Source organism: Hyperolius riggenbachi, chromosome 9 (genome assembly GCF_040937935.1).
Source record: "Hyperolius riggenbachi isolate aHypRig1 chromosome 9, aHypRig1.pri, whole genome shotgun sequence".
NCBI classification, from domain to species: domain Eukaryota; kingdom Metazoa; phylum Chordata; class Amphibia; order Anura; family Hyperoliidae; genus Hyperolius; species Hyperolius riggenbachi.
The window spans coordinates 271,046,179-271,068,004 of NC_090654.1; the positions used below are offsets into that span (position 1 = coordinate 271,046,179).

Below are 21,826 nucleotides of genomic sequence, written 5' to 3' on the forward strand. Positions count from 1 at the left end.
GGTGACAAACCAGACACAATGTTGGCTAGGTAGTTGAGTAGTAGATTGACCTTGAACAGACTCCACCCTATTAGAACTAGCTCTGGGACTTTGACCCACGACCCATCCTCCATAGTACAGGAATTTCAGAAATATTATGCTAGCCTCTATGACGGTACTACTACAGATAAAACTAACACCCCGATAGCAAATATACAGGAGTACCTCAATAGTGTCCCTATCCCCAGAATAGCTCCTAATATGGGTACCCTCTTAAATGCACCTATCACAGTAAAAGAGGTTATCTCGGTCATTAAAAAGCTTAAGTCCTCCAAGGCCCCTGGCCCGGATGGCTACACTGCCTCATACTACAAAGCATTTATAAAAATATTAGCTCCAGAACTGACGTCCTTCTACAATAAAATCTTAAAGGGGGAGGAGGACTTTCCCCCTGACATGTCTAGAGCTTCCATAGTAGTCATCCCAAAACCAGGCAGAGATCCGGCCGAGGTAACTAATTACAGACCAATCTCTCTTATTAACTTGGACGTTAAAATCCTCTCGAAGATTCTGGCGAATAGATTAAACCCTTTGCTACCAAGTGTTGTCCACCCGGACCAGACAGGCTTTGTTCTGGGAAGGCAGACAACAGACAACATTCGTAGAATTGTTGGGCTGGTGGACAGGATGAAGCTCTGTCGGACGCCTTCTCTGCTCCTTTCGTTGGATGCGGAGAAGGCGTTCGACAGGGTGGATTGGAGATACTTGAGGATGGTCCTTCAAAAATTTGGTATAAGGGGTGAATTCTTAAACGGTGTCAGATGCCTTTACACTAACCCTACAGCCCACGTCTGCAACATGGGCATCACTTCATCTTCATTCTCAATTAAGAATGGTACGAGGCAGGGGTGCCCTCTCTCCCCTTTGCTGTTTGCATTATGCATTGAGCCATTGGCTATCAGGGTCAGGAGCTCTCTGGACGTTACTGGGGTTTCGGTGGGCAGGCTGGAATTCAAAACCGCCCTATTCGCGGATGATACTATTTTTACCTTATCCAACCCCCTGACTTCAGTTCCAGGCCTGTTCGCTGAGATTGACCGGTTTTGTACATACTCAGGCTTCAAAATAAATAGCACCAAATCGGAAGCAATCCCATTTGGGCTTTTGCCCAGTGAACAGTCCTCTCTCTCGCACTCCTTTGGCTTCAAGTTCAGACCTAATGGCCTTAAATACCTCGGGGTTCTGATCTCTCATGATCTGGGCGACCTCTATAAGCTTAACTATGCACCTATGTTCAAGAAACTACAGAGGTTGCTCGACGATTGGCAGCACTACCGCATCTCTCTGCAAGGGCGCATTTATGCAGTCAAAATGACTTTACTTCCCAAAATCCTCTATTTATTCAGAGCTCTTCCCATCAGAATTAATAAGAGGGATGTGGATGTGCTGCAATCTAGAATAACCAATTTTATATGGGAAGGACGTAGACCCCGCATCAAATACATGCACCTGGCCCGCCACAGACTCCAGGGGGGCCTTGGTGCTCCCAATATTTTACATTATTATCTGGCGGCAAGACTATCTCAGCTCTTCCAGTGGTCCTCTCCCAGAGGCTCAGTTAGATGGGTTGACCTGGAGCAGGAACTTTCCTGCTCTCCCCTTTCCCAGTAAAGTCCCTCCTCTGGACCCCTAGACCCTGTCTGGGCTCAAATTTCAATTTTATCCCAATTATTGAATCCCTACTAATCAAAAAAAAAGTTGAATAAGGTTTTGGCCCCAGGAGGCGCCCCATCTACCTTGGAATCGTTATTCTATAATGTTGACTTCTCCCCTGGAGTCTGTGGCCTGGCCTGGGGGGCATGGAGGTCCAGAGGGGTTCACACGGTCAGTGACTTGGTGTTTGATGGCGTCTTGCTCTCTTGGCCCCAAATTAAAGAAAAGTTTGCTCTACCAGATTCAGAAGCATTTAGATTCCTACAGATCAGCCACTTTATTCGTTCCCGCCACCTACCTGGCCTGAAGTCACCACGCTCACCAATTGAGTCTATGTTCTCCTCTACACCCTTACCACAGGGTCTTATCTCTGCCATATATCACGAAATTTGGTATTCCAAACATACTTCCCCTTCATCGGCAATGATGAAGTGGCAAGAGAGACTAAATGCTTCTTATGAGATAGATCACTGGGAGGTAATATTTAATGCGATGGCCGGCTCCTCTAAGCACACTATCACTAAAGAAAGGAACTATAAAATATTATACGATTGGTTCTGCACCCCGATGCAATTGGCCAAATGGGGCTTAACACCCTCGCCCCTCTGCTACAGAGGTTGCCAAGCAAATGCTGATCAACTGCACTGTTGGTGGAACAGCCCCTACGTCGCAGGACTCTGGGGCTCTTGTTTTCAAATTGCCTCAGAAGTACTGGACTCAGATATCCAACCTGATCCCTGGACTGCCCTCTTTCACAAACCTCTTCCCCAGCTTAGCAAGGCCCAAAATAAGCTCCTTGGCCAAATCTGCAACGCAGCCAAGGCCCTTTTAGCTAAGTCCTGGAAATCATTACCCCCTTCTAGGTCGGACCTAATAAATAGAGTCCAGTCAACATACATCCTGGAAAAACTCACCTCTACTATTAGAGAAACCACTCCACTTTTTGATAAAATATGGGACCCATGGAGCGTCTGGTTCTCCTCCCAACCCTGAAAACTGTCCCTGATCCCTCAATCGCTCCTCCTACCCCCCCCCCCCCCCACTCACGTGTTTTCCTCCTTCTTAGCAACAGTTCTGACATTAATACGGCTGCTGGCACAGCTTGAACCCCACAAAGAGACATACAGTTTCCCTCTTTTCCCACCCCCCATTTATGTTTGTCTATGTTTAGATGTTTTATTTTTTGTCACAAGTAAGCGGAAATTGATTTTAATTGGTTTTTTTTTCACAAAGTGTCATTTTCCGCTAACTTGTAACAAAAAATAAAATCTTCTATAAACTTACCATACTCCTAACGGAATACCTTGGGGTGTCTTCTTTCTAAAATGGGGTCATTTGTGGGGTTCCTATACTGCCCTGGCATTTTAGGGTCCCTAAACCGTGAGGAGTAGTCTTGAAACCAAATGTCGCAAAATGACCTGTGAAATCCTAAAGGTACTCTATTGGACTTTGGGCCCCTTAGCGCAGTTAGGGTGCAAAAAAGTGCCACACGTGGTACCGCTGTACTCAGGAGAAGTAGTATAATGTGTTTTGGGGTGTATTTTTACACATACCCATGCTGAGTGGGAGAAATATCTCTGTAAATGGACAATTGTGTGTAAAAAAAAAAAAAAAAAAAAAAAAATATCAAAAAATTGTCATTTACAGAGAGATTTCTCCCACCCAGCATGGGTATGTGTAAAAATACACCCCAAAACACAATATACTACTTCTTCTGAGTACGGCGATACCACATGTGTGACACTTTTTTTTTGCAACCTAGGTGCGCTAAGGGGCCTAACATCCTATTCACAGGTCATTTTGTGGCATTTGTTTTCTAGACTACTCCTCACGGTTTAGGGCCCCTAAAATGCCAGGGCAGTATAGGAACCCCACAAGTGACCAGATTTTATAAAGAAGACACCCCAAGGTATTCTTTTAGGAGTATGGTGAGTTCATAGAAGATTTTTTTTTTTTTTTTGTCACAAGTAAGCGGAAATTGACACTTTGTGAAAAAAAACCCAATACAAATCAATTTCCGCTAACTTGTGACAAAAAACACCTTATCTGCTGCATGCTTGTTCAGGGGCTATGGCTAAAAGTAAAGGCCCAGGATCAGCAGGACAGCCAGACACACTGGTATTGTTTAAAAGGAAATAATTATGGCAGCCTCCATATCTCTCTTGCTACACATCCTGAAAATCACGCACGTGTAGTAGTCAACAATTATGTAAAGCCATCACTTATAATCCAACAGTAGTATAGATATGTTTTTTATTTCTTTATTTATAAAACCTATTATGCAGTGCTGGTTAATAAATAGGGTTGGAGACCTCAGTAAATTGGGGTGACGCAAAGTACAAGGTCATAGAAGAATACAAGAATGGAGTGATATTCATGGAGACCAAGTAATTCCAGTCTGTAAATGAGAATGAGATGGGTGCTCCGTAATATGGGTGTGTAATCATGTAGGATATATAGAGGGGAAAGACCTTGCCAAAGGCTTACAATCTATTGACAGGGGTAGGGACACACTGGGCAGTGGTAGGATGAGTGGGTGCTCAGCAGGTAGGATTAGGGCATTGGTGCGGGAGGGCAGTCCAGTGTGAACTGGTGCGTTGAGGGCTTGTTTAAGGTGTTGAAGGAGGGGGGAAAGCCTGATGGGGGATGAAAAGGAGTTCCAGATAGTGGGGGCAGCTCTAGAGAAGTATTGGAGTCGTGCATGGGAATGTTTAATATGCGGGGCACTCAGGCGTAGGTTGTTGGAGGATTGGAGTGGGCAGCCAGGTGTGTATCTCTGGAGGAGTTCAGAAATGTAGATTAGGCAAGCCTTATGGACGGATTTATAGGCCAGACACAGTATCCTGAAAGCTGAAACTTAGCTTGTTGCATGACTCTTACAGATGATAGACACAGTTGTAACCATTCAGAAAACGGCTAGTTAGTGTAACAGGAAATGAGGTATGACTGTGCTGATTCTCACCATCCCACTTCTAAACTGTCCTCTGTATCCTCAGGTGTATGTAAGGATGGACCAGCCGCTGACGGCTCTGACCCTCTACAAACAAGGCTTGGACCGCTTTCCAAAGGAAGTCACCCTGCTGTGTGCCGTGGCCCGGATCCACGAGGTGGGGTAACACCACGTATCATAGGGAAGCCCATTCTACACATAGGGTGTGCAGAGGACATGATAGGAACTGATAGGAACCACGGAGTCCCTCAAAGCAATTAGCTAGTTTCAAATGGACTTCTGTGAGAAGCAGCTACATCAGATCAGATGGGGGATGATAGGGCTACCCAGAAACGCACAGATACTCCACTTACTCCAAGGAACAAAGACTCCAGCCTTAAGGTAGCCATACACTGGTCGATGTGCCATTAGATCGACCAGCTGACAGATCCCTATCTGATCGAATCTGATCAGAGAGGGATCGTATGGCTGCCTTTACTGCAAACAGATTGTGAATCGATTTCAGCCTGAAACCGATTCACCATCTGCTGAGCTGCTCCTGCCGCCTGTCTCCACGCCCCCCCCCCCCCCCCCCCCCGTATACATTACCTGAGGCTGGCTCCCGGGCGTCTTCTCCGCGCTGCACCGCTCTGTTCCGGCTCCATCCCTGCGCTTCCTGTGTTACTCCGTGACCAGGAAGTTCAAATAGAGCGCCCTCTATTTGAACTTCCTGGTCACTGCAGTGACACAGGAAGCGCCGGGATGGAGCCGGAACAGAGCGGTGCAGCGCGGAGAAGACGCCCGTGAGCCAGCCTCAGGTAATGTATACCTGATCGGATCAGCCGCCGCTAGCGACGCGCACTCTACCCGCGAGCGATCGAGGGTAATTTCCCGCACGGCGCGATCGACGGACCGATCTGATTTCGGGAGGAAATCGGATCGGCGGGTGCGTTTACCGCGAACGATTGGCAGCAGATTCGATCCCAGGATCGAATCTGCTGTCGAAACGGCCGCGAATCGGGCCAGTGTATGGCCACCTTTAAGGTGGCCATACACTGATAGATTTGCAGAAGATTCGATCGTCAGATTTCTGTCAGATGTCTGTCAGGTCGAATCTGACAGGAATCTATCTGATGTGTGCCACACAATGTGTGCCACACACTAGGAACAGAATGAAATCTTTTCGAAATCAATTGAAAATCGATCTAAATGCATTATTGCACCATAAAGCCCCATCTACACTATACAATTCTAAGTGCGATCAATCGAAATTCGATTGGCTCGAATTCGATTGATCGATTAAATCTGACATGTCCGATCTGGGTTCGATTTGATTGGTAGTGTGGTCGAATATCAATGCAAAACAATGCCAAATTGAAATCGAATCCTGATTGGACATGTCAGAATTAAATGATCAATCGACTTCGATACAATCGAAGATCAATCGCACGTAGAATTGCATGGTGTAGATGGGGCTTTAGATCCAACGCAACTCTATAGGCCATCGATCTGCCAGACCTAGATTTTCCATCCTGTCAGATCAAATCGATCAAACTGCCATCGATTTCCAATCGATTGAATCAATCAAATTAACCGATGGCTAAAATCAACTAGTATATGGGCCCCTTTTCGGTTGCTACACACACTGGATTAAACTCAGCCAAGGCAGCTTCTAAAGACTCTCCAAGAATCTACTGTGTGTACAGCAGCTGCCAATCCTCCCCGATGCCGGACCATCTAGGCCAGGGGTAGGGAACCTATGGCTCAGGAGGCAGATGTGGCTCTTTTGATGGCTGCATCTGGCTCACAGACAAATCAGTAGGGGTTCATTCACTAAGCTACACTGCACAAGCAGCACAGCTCAGTGTGGCAGCGCAAGTAAAATGTTCAAAGTAGGAATGCTACTACTGTAGCATGCGCCACTAACTTACTCGCGCTACCCCAAAACGAACAGCTGCTCCAATTATCCCACTCTGGACCCTGTCAGGTCCAGGGAATGTGTAGGACAAGATCCCCGCACTTTGATTAGCCCAGTAGGCTGCCTGTCACTTGACAGGCAGCCTATTGGGCCAAAGTGTGGGGATCTCATCCTACAAAGTGAATCAACCCACAAGTCAGCTAGCTAGTTGTACAAGCTGTTAGTCTGTATTTCTCCTGTCTGGCTTTCGGGGAAATTGCTGATGTTGCTGAAACCCAAGAGAAGCTGAAGACGTGTCTTACACTTCCGCTGCCTGGAGATTCAACTGTATACACATCGCCATGGCAACAGGGACGTGAGCCCTCTGCTGCGCATGTCCCAGTTTGAAACCTATTGTATGGCTCTCACAGAATTACATTTTAAAATATGTGGCGTTTATGGCTCTCTCAGCCAGAAAGGTTCCGGACCCCTGGTCTAGGCTGAACGCTGCCCAACTCTCTTGTTCTCTTTCCTAACCCCTCCCATTCCACCATACACCACTTGTCGTCCTTCCGCCCCCGCCATCGCAATAGAACACACTAATAGCCTATACTCTGGTAAGAAGAAGACAGATTCCGGAAATCCAGTTGCATAAATATTTTATTCAAGCACGGTCAGATTCACAGCAGGTTACAAACGTGCCAGTGTCGACAGCTGTTTCGCGTGACCCCACGCCTCCTCAGGACACCAAGGCTCCTATGAGCTAGTGGCGCGTCTATACATTATCAGACCATAAACTGTCATCTGAGCGGTCGATTCCCGATCCCTGCGGGCGACTGGTCACATGGGTGTACCTAGTTTTACTGCTGCTCCCTATGCAGATGTCGGTTACTTGCTTGGCTGAAGGTATGGGTGGTCTTGTAAATGTCTATGTAAAGATAACGGTTCAATATATGTTGATGATAAATGGTGCTGAAGTCTGTCAATAGGTGGCCACCTTCTTGCCTCTTTTATTTTTCTTGTCTTCTGTGTCCAATCCTTGTTCTTCTTGCCCAATAATTTTATAACCGCAATAATTGACAATAAAGCATGGTCACCTGTGTGTCTCTGTACCAAGCCTGGGAAATGTGCCCGTCTCCAATCAAATACATCACAGAGGAGCAGTAGCAGTTGTAGGAACTCCTTTCATTCTTGCTTTAAAAGCATAACATTTAAAATGTAACTTTTGTAACACTGATAATGTCATAGCATTTTGTTTTAATGAAGGTGGACTGTAACGTTAACTGACGCTACAATACTTGAACATTTAGCGTTAAAGCGGAACTGTAGAGTGAAAATAAACACATTGTTTCACTTACCTGGGACTTCCCCAAGCCCCCAGCAGCCGTCCTGTCCCGCGCCGGTCCTCCACGAGCCTCCGTTCTCCCGCCGCCAGCTACTTTCGGTTTCGACGCCGGGCCACAGCGCCTACGCGGCTCTGGTCACGTGTATCCTTTCTTCGCGTTCCCCGCTATTGCAGAGGGGAACACGAAGAAAGGTAAGCTTGGCAGGGCTGCGCTGGGATCGACTTACAAGTCGAGGTACGGAGCGGCGGCGGGAGTACGGAGGCTCGTGGAGGACCGGCGCGGGACAGGACGGCTGCTGGGGGCTTGGGGAAGCCCCAGGTAAGTGAAACAGTGTGTTTATTTTCACTCTACAGTTCCGCTTTAAAAGACACTTGAAGCGAGAGTGATATGAAAGATGCCATATTTTTATCCTTTTGAACAATACCAGTTGCCTGGCATCCCTGTTGATGTTTCATGCATCACAAGTGGCTGAATCACATACCTGGGAACAAGCATTCAGTTAATCCAGTCAGACTTTAGTCAGAAATATCTGCATGCTTGTTCAGGATCTATAGCACAGGTGTCAAACTCCAGGCCTGGAGGGCCAGATCCGTGCCAGTGTTTCGGATGGACTGAGAAAGAGAGGAATGTGTTCTACCTGATGGACCACACTTGTCCTGATTCAGATCCATCAATTCATTTGAGCTGTGTCAGAAATGTGTGAGTACCTTGGCCCTTGAAGGGCTGGTTTGACATCCCTGATCTATAGCTAAAAGTAATAGACAAAGAGGGAAAGCAGTACAGCCAACAATGTGCATTGTTTAAAAGGAAATTAAATATGGAAGCCCCCATATCCCTCTCACTTCAGGTTCATATTTATTTCCTTTTAAACAATACCAGTTGCCTGGCAGCCCTGCTGACCTATTTGGCTGCAGTAGTGTCTGAATCACACCAGAAACAAGCATGCAGCTAATCTTGTCAGATCTGGCAATAATGTCAGAAATATCTGCTGCATGCTTGTTCAGGTTCTATGGCTAAAAGTGATACAGGGCAACTGAAGCAAGAGAGACATGGAGGCTGCCATATTTATTTCCTGTTAAGCAATACCAGTTGCCTGGCTATCCTGCTGCACCTCTACCTCTAATACTTTTGGCCATAGACCCTATACAAGCATGCAGCATATCGGGTGTTTCTGACATCATTGTTAGATCTGAAAGTTTAGCTGCATGCTTGTTTCTGGCATTATTCTGACACTAGTGCATTCCTAATAGGCCAGCAGGACTTCCAGGCAACTGGTATTGTATAAAAGGAAATAAATATGGCAGCTTGCATATGTTTCTCAATTCAGTTCTCCTTTAAACACTCTGTATCAGCAGGACGGCCAGGGAACTAGTATTGCTAAAAAAAGAAAATAAATATGGCGGCCTCCATATTGCACTTGGTTCAGTTGTCCTTGTCAGTGCCAGTGTATTAAAATGTCTCAACTCCAGCTGCTCCTCCTTCCCCATTCTGCTGCCGTGCTGGGTGTGTGCTGGGTGTGTGTTGGTTCCATCATGTTCATCGCTCGTCCCAATAACGCAGCCTGAGATCTTCCAGCTTGCTTAATTAATACATTAGACCGATTTCGCACCAAAATCAGTTGAATCGTCGAGCAGGCAGGGGAGGCGCCTTATTTGTGGCTACAAGCACTATTAGGCACTGCTGTTTGGCCTGAGGAAGTGGGTGTGCACCCACAAAACGCGTTGCCAGTGCAATAAAATTCTATTAATACGTGAATTTGTCTTCATTGAGGTAAGCCACCTCACTTTTTCCATTTTATTTGTTTTTAACGTATTTTATCTTCTCTGGGCGCCTCTTCCCCCTTTACCTTGTGCCTTCACCCTCCTTTTGGAGCGGGATCAACCTCTTTGACCAGTTTAGGTCATTTGAGGTTTGCTTTTTATCAAGAGTGCGGCCATCACCAGCTCCATCTGGTCACCCGAGTGGAGTCGGGGTTATACATCTCCACCTGCTTCTAGTGGTCGGCTGCCCTTCTGCAACCTCCCTTTGTGAGTATAATCCATCCGCATATTTTACATACGTCTGGTACTGTGACATACTGCACCATTTGGGCTCCTGTTGTCTCTGTGTTTTCTTTCTGCAGGGTGCCATTTTTATTATCCCTACTTTTTGTCCCTTGCTAATGCAATGCTGTGTGTGTGTTCTCACCTGAGCAGTGTGATTTTTATAAACTCCCCCATAGCATTGCATTAACCAGAGCTTTTCAAATCACTAGCTCTTAAAAAGCTCTTGCAATAAACACAATGGGAAGGAGAGGTAATAAAGCTACAGCTGTTTCCAGTAACTGCAAGAGGAAACTGATATTAAAAGAGAAGTTAAATAAATCCTTAAAGCTACATATGAACAACTATAATTAGAAGCCCCATGAGATGGCCGTCCCCTCACGCAGACCACAACACTCATTACTGGCCAGCAAGTCCTCATATAAGAAGTTTAGTGGGTTTGGGTTCGCACTAAAGCTCTTGCAGTGTGAACAAGCCCTTAAAGAGAACCTGAGACTGGGGGGGAGCAATCAGGATACGTACCTGATTGCTTCCTCCCTGTCCTCCTGCACCACCTGGATCCTCTGCAATTCAGCCACAAAGTCCTCCGGCCTGGGGTTACTGTGCATGTGTGGCCGGACTTCATCTGCACCAATTGGCCTCGACTGAAGGACTTTCTGGGGCGAATTGCGGAAGATCCAGATGTCACAGGAGGATGGAGAGGGAGCGATCAGCCTGGAGGGGGCTAGAGTAAGCCCCAGGTGTGTATTATTTTTTAAAATTACCCCTGCCTCAAGTACATTTTAATGAACATTCCACAGAGCTGCACCTGCCAGTACTAAAGATGTCACCACCTGTGATAAATTTCAGAAAGTAAATCGGGGAGAGGAAAGATTTTACAATAAGCAAACACTGACTAAATCATTTATAAATTAATATTAAAAAAAAACAATTGTATTATGTTATTTTGACTATGGTTCATCTTTAATTATCTTCCCATGTAGGAAATGAATAATCTGACTTCTTCCTCGGAGTACTACAAGGAGGTCCTCAAACAGGACAACACTCACGTGGAGGCCATCGCTTGCATCGGAAGCAGCCATTTCTACACGGATCAGCCAGAGATCGCTCTGCGCTATTACAGGTCGGTGGTGACTTAACAATCTCTCAGGTACAAAGCTGTGCACAGAGCAGTGGCAACTTTAAAGAGGAACTCCTAACAGAAGAAGAATTGAACTTCATCCCAATCAGTAGCTGTTACCCCCTTTCCACAAGAAATCTTTTCCTTTTCTTGAATAGATCACCAGGGGGATCTGTATGGCTGATATTGTGGTGAAACCCCTCCCACAGTGTGATGTTATTGCCATGGACATACAGTGGGATGTGAAAGTTTGGACAACCTTGTTAATCGTCATGATTTTCCTGTACAAGTCGTTGGTTGTTTACGATAAAAAATGTCAGTTAAATATATCATACAGGAGACACACACAGTGATACTTGAGAAGTGAAATGAAGTTTATTGGATTTACAGAAAGTGCGCAATAATTGTTTGAATAAAATAAATGTGGGCACTGTTGTCATTTTACTGATTCCAAAACCTTTAGAACTAATTATTGGAACTCAAATTGGCTTGGTAAGCTCAGTGACCCCTGACCTACATACACACACCTACATACACAAGTGAATCCAATTATGAGAGACTATTTAAGGGGGTCAATTGTAAGTTCCCTCCTCTTTTAATTTTCTCTTAAGAGTAGTAACATGGGGGTCTCAAAACAACTCTCAAATGACCTGAAGACAAAGATTGTTCACCATCATGGTTTAGGGGAAGGATACAGAAAGCTGCCTCAAAGATTTCAGCTGTCTGTTTCCACAGTTAGGAACATACTGAGGAAATGGAAGACCACAGGCTCAGTTCAAGTTAATGCTCGAAATGGCAGATCAAGAAAAATCTCAGATAAACAGAAGCGATGAATGGTGAGAACAGTCAACTCACAGACCAGCACCAAAGACCTACAACATCATCTTGCTGCAGATGGAGTCACTGTGCATTGTTCAACCATTCAGCACACTTTACACAAGGAGATGCTGTATGCGAGAGTGATGCAGAGGAAGCCTTTTCTCCACCCACAGCACAAATGGAGCCGCTTGAGGTACGCTAAAGCACATTTGAACAAGACAGCTTCATTTTGGAATAAGGTGCTGTGGACTGCTGAAACTAAAATTGAGTTATCTGGGCATAACAAGGGGAGTTATGCATGGAGGAAAAACAACACAGGATTCCAAGAAAAACACCTGCTACCTATAGTAAAATATGGTGGTGGTTCCATAATGTTGTGGGGCTGTGTGGCCAGTGCAGGGACTGGGAATCTTGTTAAAGTTGAGGAACGCATGGATTCCACTCAGTATCAGTAGATTCTGGAGACCAATGTTCAGGAATCGGTGACAAAGCTGAAGCTGCGCTGGGGCTGTATCTTTCAACAAGACAACGACCGTAAACACTGCTCAAAATCCACTAAGGCATTCATGCAGAGATAAGTACAACATTCTGGAATGGCCATCTCAGTCCCCAGACCTGAATATAATTGAAAATCTGAGGTGTGAGTTAAAGAGAGAGCTGTCCATGCTCGGAAGCCATCAAACCTAAATGAACTAGAGATGTTTTGTAAAGAGGAATGGTCCAAAATACCTTCAACCAGAATCCAGACTCTCATTGGAACTTACAGGAAGCGATTAGAGGCTGTAATTTCTGCAAAAGGAGGATCTACTAAATATTGATTTCATTTCTTTTTTGTGGTGCTCAAGTTTATGCACCTGCCTAATTTTGTTTAAACAATTATTGCACACTTTCTGTCAATCCAATAAGCTTCATTTCACTTCTCAAATATCACTGTGTGTGTCTCCTATGTGATATATTTAACTAAACATTTTTATTATAACAACCAATGATTTATACAGAAAAATCATGGCAACTAACAAGGTTGCCATTTGCATCCCACTGTAAGTTTCCTATCTGGAATCTCATTGCATTGTGGGAAATAATGGCTGTTGCCAACTACCAAGCAAACAGTATCTGCCTCTGTGCATATATATATTTTATAATATATCCTATATAACCTATATAATAATCCCCCTGTTTCTGTGCCCTCTTGTATCCCTGTGTCTGGCATGTGGCTGTGGGCGGGCTTCGGACAGCAGTCGTGGACGGGTGCCATGCATTGACATATAGATAGATATGTGGGTGTGTTTATAGATAAGGGCGGTTTGTGCTCCCGTTTTTTTTTCATGTCTTCCAGCAGTAAGGATGATGACCTGTAGGCTCATTTGGCATCAAACAACATGAAGAATTACACGGCACATATCAATAATTTATTGATCCATATTCTAATTTTTAACGTCTCACTTTATAATGCACTGATTTGTTTTTTTTTCCCCTCTACTTACTTTATTTTGGTTAAGTTCCTCTTTAAGGCACAGGCATAACTTCCACTGTCACTGACACATCAGCAGCCATCTTGTTTTTGAGGCACTAGATAACATTCTTCTGTCTCTCACAGGCGCCTCCTACAGATGGGAGTCTATAACTGCCAGCTGTTTAACAATCTGGGCCTGTGCTGCTTCTACGCCCAGCAGTATGACATGATTCTGACGTCATTTGAGAGAGCGCTTTCCCTGGCCGAGAACGACGAGGACGTAGCTGAAGTCTGGTACAATCTTGGCCATGTTGCTGTGGTAGGTACATTGCACCCCTATCCCAGCCTGACTTCCTGTACACAAACTATCCCATCAGAGATTTGCTAGTGTTGATGAGAGCTGGTCAGTGAGATGCTAGTATTTCCAGCTTGCATGCAGATAAAATGCAAAGTACTGTATGTGCAACTGTAGCGGCCTAAAAAAAAAAACAGACTTAGATCATACATTTTAAACTCCGGCTCGTGGGCCAAATCTGGCCTACAGAACTATCAAATTTGGGCCGCAAGTTGTTTCCCCACTTTGCATTATGTTTGGCCCACTCAAGACTGCTAGGGAAGCTATATTGGAGTTGAAGCCCCAGATCACCAGGGAAGCCATATGGGGAGGGAGGGGTAAAACACTAGACACCAGGGAACTGTATAGGGGAGGCAGGAGGCCACTAGACACCAGGGAACTGTAAAGGGGAGGCAGGAGGACCACTAGACACCAGGGAACTGTATAAGGGATGCAGGAGGCCACTAGACACCAGATAACTGTATAAATTGGAGGGAAGAAGACCACTAGACACCAGATAACTGTATAGGGGAGGCGGGAGGCCACTGGACACCAGAAAACTATATAGGGGAGGCAGGAGGCCATTGGACACCAGGAAACTGTATAGGGGAGGGAGGGGAGCCACTAGACACCAGGGAACTGTATAAGGGATGCAGGAGGCCACTAGACACCAGATAACTGTATAAATTGGAGGGAAGAAGGCCACTGGACACTAGAGAACTATATAGGGTAGCCAGGAGGCCATTGGACACCAGGAAACTGTATAGGGGAGGGAGGGGAGCCACTAGACACCAGGGAACTGTATAGGGTAGGCAGGAGGCCACTAGACACCAGGGAACTGTATGGGGGAGGCAGGAGGCCACTAGACACCAGGGAACTGTATAGGGTAGGCAAGAGGCCACTGGACACCGGTAAATTGTATGGGGAGGGTGGGGGCTCCTTTAGATGCCATGGAACTGTATGGGGGTGGGGAGCTTTAGACACTGGGGAACTTTATTAGGGAGGGAGGTGGCCACTAGACTTTGAAGTTGGCTCACAACTTGGTCCCATTGTTGACTTTTGACCCCACTTTGTATCTGATTTTTACATCCTTGACTTTTTCAACTAAGAAGAGTGAATGCTTTAGATTCCATAGAGTCGTCTGGGCCTCTCTCCCTCTCTTACCTCCACCACTGTCCCCCTTTCAACATTCACACCTTCGGGACTCCTTTGAAAGCTTTGGAAACACTCGTATCCCTGAGTGCTTTTGAAAATGGGCTCAACCATATTGTGCAGGTGCGAGCCCAGATGTGCGTCTACACAGTACGAATCTGCTCAACTTCAAAATTTGGGGTCACGAGTACTTCTGAAGGCTGCCCAGGGGAAGACCACAGACATATCTGACCTGCAAGTTGAAGAATTTCACCGGTGGGACAGCGGTGGAACGGGGACAGAGAGAGGACGAGGAAGAGTCTATGGGGTCCAGAGCCTCCTCTCTCCATATGAACTTGCAGAAGTAGAAAAAGGAACACAGAGAGCCCAAAATAGTGGAGTGGTGTTCCGGAAGCTATTGGTAGTTGTAAGTTGCATTAGAGTTTATACTCAAAAATGTGGGTTACCACAAAGGCAACCTCTGTATAGGCGAGTGGGGATGTTATGACCTGATCACACTCTGGTTAAGAAGTGGCTCTCGGTAGATCGGAAACAAGGGGTAACACCCCTCCACCAGGAGTGGACTTGGCAATATAAAGAGAAGCTTGAACAGTGGAGCCAGAATAGAGTAAAAACATTTAAAAAGTTTAAAAAGGGCGGCAGTGGTGGGCTTACTTCCCCAACAAGTAAAACACAGACTGTGTTGATTAAAGGATACCTGAAGTGGCATTATGAGATAGACATGGGTATGTACAGTGCCTAGCACACAATTAACTAGGCTGTGTTCCTTTATTTTTTTCTCGGTCTGAAAGAGTTAAATATCAGGTATGTAAGTGGCTGACTCAGTCCTGACTCAGACAGGAAGTGACTACAGTGTGACCCTCACTGATAAGAAATTCCCCTTTTTATCTCTTTCTTGCTCTCAGAAGCCATTTCTGCTAGGAAAGTGTTTTATAGTTGGAATTTCTTATCAGTGAGTCACACTGTAGTCATTTCCTGTCTGTCAGGACTGAGCCAGCCACTTACATACCTAATATTTAACTCTTTCAGACAGAGAAAGGAACACAGCATAGTTTGTGTGCTAGGCACTGTACATACCCATGTCTGTCTCATGTCACATGTCACTTCGGGTATCCTAAGTTTCAGCAAAGATACTGTTTAAGTATTCCACAATGCAATGCGTTTTGCAGGTTCTATCCCGCTTCATCATGCAATCAAAGGAGTAAAAACTAGTACAAGTCTGGGTCCAAGCCAAACACCCTCTCCATATGTATCTAAGTCATTTGTGTTCTATATGATCTACTGTATTGTTCCTTAGAGACTCCCTAACCAGCTGTCCAATTATTCCTTTCTGAATGAGGCAGAAAGATTATTACAGACACAGATAGCTTGTTTAACACTACATACACATGCTAAACCGCTGACATTGGCAAACTAACAATCCCCGGTGACAATACGACAAATGAACGATGCCCAATGGCAGTATGGAGCATCTGATCTCAACGACAGCCTACCAATTGGATCTTCAGTACAATGATCCTTTTTAAGGTGTGGCCACTGGCCTGGGACCCATTGGAAGTGCTTTTGCAGCGCTTGCTGATCACTGGCGATCAGCAAATCGCTGCAGCAGTGGAATCCTATGTGCGTGGTTCCACCTTGCATTGTTGCGATCATGGAACAATCACAAATCGCTGCATACAGCATTTTGGGAGCGATGCTGGAAGATTGCATCAGTGGCTGCAGAGCCAAATCGCATTCACTCTGGGAATCGTGGTAAATATCCCAGAAAAGCGCTATTGGGCCACACAAGATACAATAAAATGATCCGACTTTACGGTAATTCGATAAATCTGATCGGATCTCCCGAAAAAATGGAAAGCTTATTTTTTTCATTCGACTGGAAAATCTGATCGAAAAAAAAAAACGGGAAATCCGATTTTTATCGTTCTGGAATGCTGGAAATCTTTCTTCAATTTTTCTAAAGATTGTATGGTGTGTGTTGGATTGTCAATTTATTAATATACACACCCTAGCAGTTTTCTCAGTTTCCTATCATTTTTATCATAATTGGGGAAAAATTGAACAAAGGTGTGTGTGTGGTACATTGGTCATATTTTTGAAATGTTACAATCAGTCAGAAAAATTGATTGCAATTCTTGAATTGAACAGCTGTTTAACCTCCTTAGTGGTAACCCCGAGTCAGCCTCGATACAGAAATCCACAGCTCAGAGCGATAACCCCCGAGCCTGAGTGAGTTTCATGCAGAAACTGCTGCAGACCTCTCTGAGATATGTTTTTCTTCTTGTTTTTAGGTCTAAAAGCTAGTGAAAAAATTATATGGCTTTTAGACCTTAAATCTGGAAATAATCAACGCCAGGAAGGTTAAAAAATTGTATGGTGTCTGTTCCTGCTGCGCAGGAATATTGTCCTTTTTATTACCTGCCACCTGGGACAGCCTTGCAGGTAGAGTTCCCAGAAAAGTTGGCTTTGGCTGACTAACGTTTAGCAGTTGGAAACCAGACGAAACTTGCCAGGTCATCGCCACAACATTCTGCAGCTGTGATCCGGGGCAGAGTGCTTTAATCAGTCACTGATCTGGTTTTATACTGCTAATCGGCACACATTTATTGGAGGAAGATTTCTGGTTTGGCTGCTGATACATGGAAATTCATCAGTTATTATAAATCCTTTGTCCAGGGCCAATCTAAATCATGTAGCACAAATTCGCCAGATGAGTCGCTTTTCTTGGGGTTGTCTGGGTGTGAATGGGGGCGTCTGCCGTTCTTTTTTTTTTTTTTTTTTTTTTTTCAAACTCAGCCGGTATGTGACCCAGATATGACCATGTGACAGCTGTGAAGCCATCATACGTGGGTCTCAGGTCTGCATCATAGTTTGATTTTCTTTCCTCTCCTCCCCCCCTCCCTCACTCCATCATCACTACAATATATCTTTTGCTCCTGCCACCATTGATGAAGTCAGCCTGCTGCTAGTGGCTTCCCCCCCCACATCCTCTCCCTGTGATCCGGTACCCGCGAATACTCTTCGTCCCCACTTCTCTGACCTGGCCCCAGTCCTCACCTCCTTGTTCAATCTCTCCCTTTCCACAGGCATCTTCCCCAAAGCATTCAAACAGGCCACTGTGCTTCCCCTGCTGAAAAAACCCTCACTCGACCCATCCCTACCCTCAAACTACCGCCCAATCTCCCTCCTTCCCTATGCTTCTAAACTCCTCGAACGCCTAGTCCACCAGCGCATTACCCAATACATCAACACCAATGCCCTACTTGACTCCCTACAGTCTGGATTCCGACCTGCGCACTCAACTGAAACAGCCCTCGCCAAGGTGGTCAACGACCTTACCCTTGCCAAGGCCAAAGGCAGTTATTCCATCCTGCTCCTCCTTGACCTCTCTGCAGCATTTGACACTGTTGACCACTCCCTCCTCCTCCAATCACTACAGTCCATGGGCATCCATGGGCTTGCCTTGGCCTGGATCTCCTCCTACCTATCCAATCGCTCCTTCACCACTTCCTTCAATGGCTCCTCCTCAACTCCTGCCCCCCTTTCAGTTGGGGTCCCCCAGGGCTCTGTTCTAGGCCCCCTTCTTTTCTCCATATACACTTCCTCAATTGGCAAGCTTATCTCCTCCCTGGGCTTCAATTACCACCTTTATGCAGATGACACTCAGATTTACCTCCATACCCCCGATCTCTCAGCCACCACCATAAACAAGGTCTCCTCGTGTCTCTCAGCAATTTCCTCCTGGATGTCAGCTAGGTTCCTAAAGCTTAACCTAGACAAAACTGAGCTCCTGATCCTTCCACCCCATGCTGCTGCACCCATCCCAGGTTTCCACCTCACAATCGACAACACAACCATTCTCCCTACCTCCCAGGCCCGCTGCCTGGGTGTCACCTTGGACTCTGACCTCTCCTTCATCCCACACATCCAAAACATCACAAGAGCCTGCAATTTCCACCTCCGTAATATCTCCAAGATCCGCCCATTCTTAACCCCGGACACGACCAAACTGCTCATCCATGCCCTCATCATCTCCCGCCTTGATTACTGTAACTCACTCCTTTCTGGCCTCCCCCTGAAACGCACTGCCCCCCTTCAATCAGTGATGAACGCAGCTGCAAGACTCATCCATTCTTCGCACCGCTCTGCATCCACATCTCCCCTTTGTGAATCCCTGCACTGGCTCCCTATCAGTCTCAGGATAAGTTTCAAGATTCTATGCCTGGCGTATAAATCTGTGCACAAAACATGCCCTACCTACATCTCGCAGCTTGTTCACAAGTATACACCAGGTCGCCCCCTCCGTTCCTCCAACGACCTTCGCCTCACCACCCCGCGCATTTCACACTCCCATGCCCGCCTGCAGGATTTCTCAAGAGCTGCCCCCACCCTCTGGAATGCCGTTCCACCACCCATCAGACTTGCTCCCTCTTTCAACACATTCAAGCAAGCCCTCAAAACCCACCTCTTTATGATGGCCTACCCACCTCCTACCACACAGTAACTCTCTAAGGAATATTTAACAGCCCCCCCCCCCCCCTAGTGTTTCCACCCCTCCCTTTAGATTGTAAGCCTCTGGCAGGGTCCTCCACTCCCTAGTGTAATCTACAGGATCATGTGCTCCTGTCCTATGACATCCTGTACTTGTATTACTGGGCCTACCTAACCAGCCCATATTGCATGATCATGTATTTTGTACAATTTGTATGTATAACTTTGTTCTATGTGTATATCCCTATGTATGTCATTCTTGTATCATTGTATATATTTATTGTCCAGCGCTGCGTAATATGTTGGCGCTTTATAAATACAATAAATAATAATAATAATAATAAATATTCCACCAGTGGCTCAGGTCAAACTAATTATAGTAAGAGAGAGAAAAAAGAAAGTAAGAAAAACAAAACAAAAAAAAAACACAAGCACCAGCAAAAAACAAACTCCACCTACCCATCTTAACTTTAAGTGGTTAATATCCCTTTCCGACCACCCACTTATTTTATGGACATGCCCTCCATGCATGAGCCATCAGGGCCGGACCAAGCCAATGGAGGGAACAGGCCTCATGCACAAACAGGTCACATATCTAAGCTGAGAAGCAAAGCAATTACTCTTATTTCACCTTTCATACACATTCATATAAGTGCCTTCTATACTTCAACATATATCTATGCATCTGCACATTCATCCATCCATTTATCCTTACAATTTCAGTTGGTAATATAGTGGTTATTTGGTTCTTTTCTCCTCATCCCCTCCACTTCAAATACTCAACTACATATTATATGTTACTTATTTTTTCCCATGCAATTTTCCATTCCTCCATTTGTTTGTTGGAGCCAGCATCTTCTACACTGCCCTCGCCACCTTGCAAAAAATCTGACATCATCCATATCCACTCTTCCATACTGGGAGCTTCGGGGTTCTTACAGGATTTTGCTATAAGTTTCCTGGCCACAATTGCTGCAGGGATTACTAGTTTATTTGCATGTCTAAAGCGGTCAGGTTCCATGCAACTCAACAGAGCGGTACTGGGATGAAAAGGGGAAGGAAGTTTAATGAAATCTCCTATCTCTCTCCAAAAGTTCTGTATAACCGGGCACGACCACCACATATGCATATGTGAACCAAACGCAGTAAGACATCTCCAACAGTTCCCATTTCCGCCTTTAAATTTAGCCATCTTAGAGGGTGTGAAGTACCATCTCGTCATGAGTTTATAATTAACAAGTTGAAATGAGGTATAGCTGGGGGTCCAAATTTCCTGGAATACTGCTCCCCAGTCCAAGTTTTGGATATGATTTAGGTCTTGTTCCCAGCTTCTACAGAACTTAGGTAGAGGATCAGTTTGACAACTGTCAAGAAAAAAATATAAATTTGCTGTCATTCCCTTCCCCACCCTCGAATGAAGAAAACACTTTTCATAAATATTTATGGTTTTACTTATATTATCCTTATGTTTGGAAAGGTAGCTCCTGACCTGGAAGCTCCACAGCCCATTATCCATTCTGACCATGTTATAAATCTCCCTCAATGTGGAATCTCTGTGGCCAACTAAGTCTAGGATTCTAACATCTCGAGGGAGCCCACATTCCTTGAGCCACCCCGAAGTTAAGCCAGGTTGAAAATCTGGGTTATTGCGTAGAGTGGTTAGTAATGATATTTTATTGCTCTTTGACATAGATCTTATAACTTCCATGTGGGTTTTAATTGCAGGTGCTAATAATGGATGGCTGATAGAAGGGAGGAGTTTTGCTACCGTGTGGGGGTGCCATGAATCCAACATATCGTAATTAAACAGACTTCTTTCATATGTTGTCCAGAATCTCTTCGGGTCGCACATCCTGAGATCTAAAATTCTTTGCAATTGGAAACATTGGGCATATCGTTTAATATTTGGTGCCCCCATTCCTCCCAATTTCTTATGCCTGCTTATTATCTTGTATGAAATTCTGCGGTTTGGTGTTCTCCATATGAAATTTTGAAATATATTGTTCCAGACATTATACCAATTCCTTTGGATGTTTATTGGCAAATTTTGTACTGTAAATATTATTTTAGGAAGAATTTTCATTTTTATAAAGTTGATTTTCCCAATTGTATTAAATTGGGCATTTTTCATTTTACTCAGTATCTTCTCACAATCTTTTTGCACTGGTGTATAATTATGTTTGAATAGATCATTGAAATCACTACATAAGTTGATACCGAGATATTTAATATGAGAATTGGTATAATGAATGCCATACCTTAGTTGTAGGGTACTCAATATTTCGGCGGGACTTTTTATGTTTAATACTGTAGTTTTAGAATTGTTTACTTTATAGTTCGAGTATTTGGAAAATTCAGTTATTATTTTATTTGCTTCTTCGAAAGAGGTCAGGGGATTGGTTAATGTCAAAAGAAGGTCGTCCGCGTATGCTAGTAGTTTACTTTCATAGTTACCTATATGCCACCCAGATATCTCCCTGTCAGAATGGATCATGCGTATTAACACTTCTATGCCTAAATTGAATATTAGCGGGGAGATTGGACATCCCTG

The 21,826-nt window shown here is 45.0% G+C and overlaps 1 protein-coding gene and 1 long non-coding RNA gene across 3 annotated transcripts in view; both read left to right on the plus strand.

Annotated features, from left to right (window-relative positions):
* TTC8 (tetratricopeptide repeat domain 8) overlaps positions 1 to 21,826 on the plus strand; it is a 59,982-nt gene that overhangs the window by 33,236 nt on the left and 4,920 nt on the right. For both annotated transcript variants that reach the window (XM_068254562.1, XM_068254563.1), the window contains 3 exons: positions 4,689 to 4,799; positions 10,890 to 11,029; positions 13,443 to 13,617. In XM_068254562.1, coding sequence (XP_068110663.1) covers positions 4,689 to 4,799; positions 10,890 to 11,029; positions 13,443 to 13,617 — 426 coding nt within the window. The remainder of the gene's footprint in view (positions 1 to 4,688; positions 4,800 to 10,889; positions 11,030 to 13,442; positions 13,618 to 21,826) is intronic.
* LOC137532102 (uncharacterized) lies at positions 17,578 to 21,290 on the plus strand. Its single transcript, XR_011023857.1, has 2 exons — positions 17,578 to 17,641; positions 21,001 to 21,290. It is a non-coding gene; the product is annotated as an uncharacterized lncRNA (long non-coding RNA).